The 8202-nt window shown below is 45.5% G+C and overlaps 1 protein-coding gene across 1 annotated transcript; it reads left to right on the top strand.

Moving 5' to 3' along the window:
- Window positions 1-995: 995 nt before the first annotated feature.
- RABIF (RAB interacting factor) lies at window positions 996-3135 on the top strand. The gene is made up of 2 exons (XM_081011912.1): window positions 996-1163; window positions 2169-3135. The coding sequence occupies exons 1-2, from the start codon at window positions 1011-1013 to the stop codon at window positions 2412-2414; spliced, it is 399 nt and encodes a 132-aa protein (XP_080868038.1). The 5' UTR covers window positions 996-1010; the 3' UTR covers window positions 2415-3135.
- The last annotated feature ends 5067 nt before the right edge of the window (window positions 3136-8202 follow it).

The raw sequence follows: 8202 nt of genomic DNA, 5'->3' as shown, positions 1-8202 counted from the left end.
CCTTTTCCACTCTTGCTTACATTATAGTATGACCCCATTGCTCCTTTCAGGGAGGGAGCTGTCATCTATTGAGGCAGGCTCTGAATGAAATGAAAAATGCATCTCATCATCTGGTAAAGAAGTTGCCAAGAAATAATTGTGTGTGTTTTCCTACTCTTTTGAGCCCTTCCACTTTTCTCTGTAATGTCTTACCATAAAAGAGAGGCAGGAAGCTTTAGCCAGGTATCAATCTCCTTACACAAGAAGCCATCATATTCTTCTTCCTCTTTAGTACTGTATTTTAATCGAACTCAGTGAAATACATTACAGGAGAGAAAACTGAGTAGTATTCTGAACAGAGAACCCATGGGCACAATGAGTTGTTTGGTAGGCACAATGGCCGCATGTGTGAATGGAGTCACGTTTTATTTTGGGATGACTCCTTTCGGCTACTTACATCTACCTCTCTAATCCCACCCGCCTAAAAAAAAAAAAAACACACACACACACACACACACACATTACGGCATCTATGCCAGCCTTCAATAATTCCCCAGTTAGCAAACGGGAACAAAGAAGAATCAGCACTAGCAGGGCGTTCTTCCCAAAACGAAAGTGGGATGTGCGCGCTACCACCTTTCCTGGCATAACGGGAAGCTGCCTTCCATTCACGCAGACGGGAACAAGGGCGCAGAGCCATTTGCTCATCTCCCCCCCCCCCCCGGGTTCGTAGCTGATGAATTCAGCCGGCGTCTACTTTTACTATTTCCGTTCGATATTATATTAGTACTAAAAAAAACAAAAACCCGAACTGGTGCAACGGCAGGATTGCAAAAAGAAGAAAAGAGCTTTAGCAATTGAAGAGCGCTGGACTGCGCCGCTCGCTCGGTCTCCTCTCCGCTTTCCCGTTCCAGAGCCGCCGCGTAACTTGCGCGCGCGCCTTGCAGAGCCGGCCGAGGGGAACAAAGCGGGGCGCCTCTCTCGTCCCCGCTGCTGTCGCCCCGCCCTCGCCCTCTTGCGCCTGCGTGGCGATGGCGGCGCCCGGTTCGGAGATGGAGGCGGCGGGCGCGGCGGGGCCGGAGGAGCTGGTGTGCGCGCGGGGCCGGAACCGCAAGGCCGTCCTGTGCCAGCGCTGCAGCTCCCGGGTGCTTCTGCCTGGCACCGCCACCTTCACCCGCCGAGAGGTAGGCAGCGGGCGGGCGAGAGAAGGGCTTGCTGGGGCGCCCGTCCTCGGCCCGCCTCCGGGTGCCGCGAGACCGGCTTGCCGAGGCCAGGGCGGGGTTTTCGGAGGAGCTTCCCCGGAAATCTCCCGTTCCTCCGGTGGTGCTTTGCCAGAGGTAGAAATCTCTGCCTAGCCCTCCGTGATTTGGGGCCAGTCATTCTCTCAGACTCAACTAATGCTACATTACAGGGAGGTTGCGAGTTAAAAATGGGATATATTGCGGTAGGAGGGAGGGGGGGCTGATATCTGCAATGTTGAGCTTGTTAAAGTCCGGGGTATAAGTGAAAATAATGGCTATGAAAGGAAAGACGTTTAGAAAGACGCTTGGTGACGTGTCTGGCTGCAGAATGGGAAGACTGTGAAGACACCCTGCAGATCCTAAGAGGCATACTTATTATTAACAGATGCTTTACAGTTATGGAGATAAGTCTTGCCTAAAATGAAGCCCTGAATCCAAAATCTAGGTGGAGCACCTACTTTGCAGCCAGAGGCGTACCCAGGCTCCCTTGCACCCTTTGCAGTGAGCTGTCTCGCCCCTGTCTTCCCTTGCACCCTTGGCAAGGAGATCTATTGGTGTGGAGAGACACAATTTTTGCACCCTCCTGGGCCTGCACCCTTGGCAGGGGCCAACCTGGGCAGCCCCTAGGTACACCCCTGTTTGCAGCTAGTCAGCTTGTGTATGCTAGGGGAGGCTAACCAGTGTTATTGGACTCTGATTCCCATCAGCCCCAGCCAGCGTGGTCAGTAGTCAGGGATGATAGGAGTTCTGGTCCAACAATGTCTGGAGGGCCACAAGTTAGCCACTCTTGAGGAATATTCAAAGTAACAGTGAAGAGACAGGGAGTTGTGTGTTTGGGAAACTGTAGAGAGCTCTAACTATCCCCTAGTAAGTACCAGCACATCATGCCAGCCATGTTGCTCCTTTCACGATAAAAGCAGCTGACTTGCTTGTTTTCTTGCTCGACAGCTTTTCCTCCCTGCTATGAAGAAGAAGACCGCCCTGGTGGGTAACAGTGACTTGGATGGGGATGTCCTACAGGACCACTGGCTGGTTGATGACATGTTCTCTTTTGAAAATGTTGGCTTCACCAAGGATGTTGGAAATATAAAGTTCCTGATCTGTGCAGACTGTGAAATCGGTCCTATTGGCTGGCACTGCTTGGATGACAAAAAGAGTTTTTACGTGGCCTTGGACCGTGTGTCCCATGAATGATGTGCTGGCTGGTGACCAAAAGATCAATGATCTTCCTGTCAGCTGGTTCAGACTAGCAGACTAATGTCTACTTTGTAATGCCAACATGCAGCCTTGAAAACGGCTCAAGAATGGTGCCCTAACATGTTGCATTGAAAGAAGTGTCTGCTTATATTGCTTGTCAAGTGACTTATGACTCCCTTGAACCCCTTCTCCCCATTTAATTCTTGCCCTGAGTCCAGTTCTTGTCTAAAATCTTGCAGATTACATTGGTGTAATTTGAAGCAAAGACCTCGCTTTATTTAATTATTGAGTGAAAGAAAAATATTGAGATACACTGAACCATCTATCCCCTGTAAGATGAGCATATTAATGCAACTGGAAGAATTCTTCTAGCCTTTTTTTTCTTTTTCTTTTTTCTTTTGGGCAGTATCATATCCAGATTTATGGTTTTCTGCTGTATTTTGGACCAAAGGGTGCATACTTTTGACTTTAATGTTTACAGACATGACTGCTATATCTCTGTCAATTGACATTTTATAATTGACATTTTATAATTTCTATCTTATAATTGTTATTGAAAGCCAAGTCTTGGTTGCGGGACTTTTTAAATGTGGGAAAATAAAGCTAAGCTTTTGAGAGTGTAGAAGAAAAGTACAAGAAAAGAATGTCATTGGATGAGCTAACCTTCTAATCCTTTACAAATATTTGTATTTAATTAAATGTAAACCAAGCTTTTCAATTTGTATGTTGTGATCTTTCTATAAAATGTTGCCAGAGATAATGAACCTAATGAATCTTAGCTAATTAAAAACACAGCAAATCTTGACAAAGAAAGAATGCTTCAGTTGGATTTACTTCCACTTCTCCGCATAGTCCTTTTCGATTTTTATCAATTTTCCTTGCCAAAAATGACCCATTAGTTCTATAGAAACAGAATTCTGATGTTAAAACAAAACAATTATCTGATAAAATATATTAAATGTAAATCTCACTGCTTTTGTAGAAATGAGAATTATGTTCAATAACAATGACGGATAAAAACAAAGTAGCGCATGTAGAAACACCCATCCTAGGAAGGGTTGAGGGAGTTGAGACTGTTTAACCTGGAGAAGAGGAGACTGAGAGGAGAGATGATAGCCATCTTTAAATATCTAAAGGGCTGTCACATGGAGGATGGAGCAAGCTTGTATCCTTCTCCCAAAGCTAGGACCCGAACCAATGGATTCAAGTTACAAGAAATGAGGTTCCAACTAAACATCAGGAAGAACTTCCTGAGAGTAAGAGCTGTTTGACAGTGCAAGGACTCCCTCAAGAGGTTGTGGACTCTCCTTCCTTGGAGGTTTTTAAGCAGAGATTGGGTGGCCACCTGTCATGAATGCTTTAGTTGGGATTCCTGCATTTCATGGGGTAGGACTAGATGACCCTTGGGATCCCTTCCAACACTACAGTTCTATGATTCTGTGGTAGATCAAAGGAACTATTTGGAAATTAGAACTACAAAACATTGCTAAAGGACTTCATGAAGAGAAATGCCCAATGCTTTTGTTAGGCAAAAATATTCTAGACCAGCAATAGCCAATGTGCTGTTTTCTAGCTATTGCTGGACTACAACTCCCATAATCCCTGACTGCTGACCATATTGGCAGGGGCTGGTGGCAGTTGGGAGTCCAGCAACATCTAGATTTTGGGCTTCCCCTGTCTAGTGAGTAGATTTCTAGTGCCAACATCCTGCTTAGTTGAGAAAACCCAGCTTTAGAGCATCCCCAACCTCTCCTGAAGCCCTCTAGCCCTCTAAGGAATTAGTTCTATTGTTGACATGCTCTTAACCTTCAAAACATTTCTCCTAATTTAGTTAAAGTCTGTCTTCCTATCGTTTAAACCCATTAGATCTTGTCCCGTCCTTTGGGACACCAGAGAAGAAGCCATTGCCCTTCTTGGCAAGCATCCGAAATGACCTGGAAAGTAAAACGGAGAGGGCATGATGACATTTCCACTTCAAATGTACACCTCATGGTGGCACCACTGCTTCAGGACTGTAGTGTGGAGGTTTTTTTTTGCTTCTGGGATCCAGCACTTGTCTTGCAAATAAGTGAATGTGTCCCTGTTAAAGCAGTGGTTATTTCCACTGCAGCAGCTTCCTTCATACCTCTTTACTACATTTCCTTAAGTGGCTGGTTCTCCTCAGTGGCTTTTGATACCACTGGCCATGTTATCTTTCTGGGCCATCTGTGGGAGGTAGGAAGCACTCCTTTGCAGTGCTTCCATTCATATTCTGTGGCAGCTTCAGACAATAGCCCTGGGTGACTTCTGCTTGGGCCAGAGCTAGCTTTCTTGCAGAGTCGCGCACAGTTTAGTCTTAATTGCCCATGCTATTTGTATGAAGCCACTGGAAGTAGCCATCAGGATTGGAGCACCAAGTCATCAGTATGCTGATATCACACACAGTGTTTTCTTTTCCACTTGTACCAAGCAAGGCACTGCAACTGCTCAGTCAGTGCCTGGAGGTGGTAGTGAGCTAGATATGACCCAATAATTCATCTTCAGTGTAGTGTAGTAGTTAGAGTGTTGGACTGGGACCTGGGAGATGGGCTCAAATCACCAATCAGCCATGAAGTTCACTGGGTAGCCTTGGACCAGTTCACTGTCTCTCAGCCTAACCTTCCTCACAGGGTTGTTACGAGGATAAAATGGAGAACCAATATATCTGCTGCCTTGATTTCCTTGGAGGAAAGATGGGATAGAAATGTAATATAAATAAACTGAAGCTGAATCCAAACAAGGCAGAAGTGCTATGGGTGTCCAGGAGGGGGCAGAATTAGCTGTTCTTGATAGGGTGCACTTCTTTTGAAGTTTGTGTATTTTGGGGACACTCCTGAAATCATCTTTTTTGTCACTCAAGGCCAAGGTGGCCGTGGCTAGGAAAGCCTATGTCCAGCTTCAGCTTATGTACCAATACAGTGGTACCTCGGGTTAAGTACTTAATTCATTCTGGAGGTCTGTTCTTAAGCTGAAACTGTTCTTAACCTGAAGCACCACTTTAGCTAATGGGGCCTCCCGCTACCGCCGGAGCATGATTTCTGTTCTCATCCTGAAGCAAAGTTCTTAACCCGAGGTACTATTTCTGGGTTAGCGGAGTCTGTAACCTGAAGCGTATGTAACCCGAGGTACCACTGTATAACCATTTCTGGATAGGAATACCTTGGCTGTAGTTATTCACGATCTGATAAGCGAGAACCTGATTTGCTGTGCATGGGGCTGTCTTTGAAAACTCTCTTGAAATCACAACTAATGAAAAATGCTACAGCAATAATATTTATTGGAACAGCAGGCCATAAGCACATTACTCCTGTCTTGAAAAAACTACACTGGTTGCCAGTTGTTTTCTGGGCCAAAATCAAGGTGTTTACTTTGATGTTTGAAGGCCTAAATGGCGTGGGACCCAAATAGCTGCAGGAATGCCTCCTTTCAACTCAACCTACTTGTGTTTAAGATCAGCAGGTGACACCCTCTTGGTGGTCCCTAAGCAAGATTGTGAGTGGCCCAGGGAAGGGCCTTTTCTATGGTGGTGCCTTGCAAGTGGATCACTTTTCCTACAAAGGTGCACCTGGCCCCACCTCTTTATAGTTTTAGGCACCTGGTTAAGATGCACCTCTTTCAGGAGGCATTTGGAGGATAAATGGGTTACAGTGGTACCTCAGGTTAAGTACTTAATTCGTTCCGGAGGTGTATTCTTAACCTGAAACTCTTCTTAACCTGAAGCACCATTTTAGCTAATGGGGCCTCCTGCTGCTGCTGTGCCGCCGCTGCCTGATTTCTGTTCTCATCCTGAAGCAAACTTAACCCGAGGTAATATTTCTGGGTTAGCGGAGTCTGTAACTTGAAGTGTATGTAACCCGAAGTACCACTGTACAGTGGTACCTCTAGTTACGAACTTAATTCGTTCCGGAGGCCCGTTTTTAACCTGAAACTGTTCTTAACTAGAGGCGTGCTCTTGCTGCTGCTGCTGCTGCTGCTGCACCACCAGCACACGATTTCCTGGGGCAAAGTTCTCAACTGCAAGGTAATTCTTGCAGGTTAGCGGAGTTTGTAACTTGAAGCGTTTGTAACCTGAGGCGTTTGTAACTCGAGGTACCACTGTATTGGCAATATTATCATCAGCATTATCATTATTATTTATTTATTATTTATACCCCACCCATCTGGCTTAATTTCTGCAAGCGAATTGGTTCAGGCCTCTGACAGGAGTGATGTGCCCCTCCTACAGCAGCCTGCTGGACATGCAACAGTGGGAGAGAGAGAACAGGGTGGCCTCCCACCAGCTGCTTGTTCAGCCCTACCCATAGTCAACATGTGGCCCCTGACAGACTACCCTCAAGGGAATGTGGCCTTTGAGAGGAAGATGTTTGGCCGCTCCTGTTTGAACTGAACTGGACTGGTATACCATAGTGTGTTTGTCCCCCAGCCAAGAGAGCTGCTTCTAAGAACAGTCAGGAAAGGGATGCCACATCAACAGTTTTCAGCACAGGCACCTGTCAGAGGAGGCTGCTTCAGGCAGCATCGTCCTGCGATGGAACAAAAGGCCCCTAGCTACTGTTTAGTGCTAGCCGGAGAACATTCCTTCACGAGATACTATGTGTGGAGCGCCAGGAAATTCTTGCCTTTCCTTCATTATTTTTCTCCTTTCTGTGCAGATCATGACTTGGCTCATTCTGCCAGGACAGGCTGAAGAAGAGGATGAAGTACTGGCCCTTTAGGCAGTGCGTACCATAGGAAAATTTGGCAGGCGGAGGGTTATTATAAGGGAACTAGATTTGAAGGACATTGCAGTGGGCCAGATTCAACTAAGTAGGTCTGCTGGCTGGAGCCAGTGCCAGGACTCCTACTAGCACAATGGGACTTTGAGTTCATGTTTAGAATTGGAGTTTTACTCCCAATCAACCAAGTTTCCCTTGTTTTCAGTGGAACTTAACTCATGACTAACGTTTGCTAGACTGGGGACTTATTCTTTAACAACAACAAAAAAGGAATATCAAATATCAAGCAGATTTCCTTTAAAACAATGTTTATAATATTTTTAATCAACAATTTTTATATGCTCATGAACCATTGCATATACATCCATTTATGACAGGCTACAGTCCTAAGTGCTTAAAAGGAAGCCCCATTGACCCCGGCTTAAAGTGGAATTATAAAGTAGCCATGCTAGCCCATTTAAAAGCTTTGGCCGAGGGAGGCGTTGGGCTGCAACTCACCTTGCTTTGTAGACTGGCATGGGAAGGGTAAATAGGGAGGAACCTCCAGTCTTCCTTTTGCTGATCTATTTATTCAGTATTATACTGATACTCTCAGAGCCCCTGGCCTCATTTCCTACTTCCTTTTCTTCATGCTCATCCTGGGAGATGAGACATCTTCATGAGTCTCTCCAGCAGACATCAGTGAGCTCCATGTATCTCCACCTGAGTGAGAACTAGGATCTTTCCTATCAAGAATGTGTTTCCTTTAATAAACTTAGCTTTCTTATTTTCAAAACTCAAGAGTCTCAGTGTAAAGTGCGCTTCTTCAACAGTGTTTCAGTTAAGCTTCCAAGTTGCATGTTAACGCAAAAAACCATGAGAAAGTTCCTTATTGACCTTGGAGCAGCAAGGCATAACAGCAGATTTAAAGCATGCATTATGGTATTGCAATCAAAAACTTTTATTAACTATTAAATTCTACCCCTAGAGACAGAGATCTATTTGTGTACTAGCGCTCTATTTGTGAACTGGCAGAAATCCAAGAACATGTTAACTCCTGGGCTGTCTCCTTT

This window comes from Podarcis pityusensis (genome assembly GCF_964106645.2).
Source record: "Podarcis pityusensis genome assembly, chromosome: 6".
Classification (NCBI taxonomy): domain Eukaryota; kingdom Metazoa; phylum Chordata; class Lepidosauria; order Squamata; family Lacertidae; genus Podarcis; species Podarcis pityusensis.
The sequence above is the reverse complement of the archived record's forward strand: the minus strand, read 5'-3'. Positions and strand labels throughout refer to the sequence as shown.

Bases quoted from the DNA above. Each gene is read 5' to 3' on its own strand.
- RABIF (XM_081011912.1), top strand. From the start codon at position 1,011: ATGGCGGCGCCCGGTTCGGAGATGGAGGCGGCGGGCGCGGCGGGGCCG. The intron at 1,164-2,168 runs GTAGGCAGCGGG...CTTGCTCGACAG, and splicing joins CCACCTTCACCCGCCGAGAG to CTTTTCCTCCCTGCTATGAA.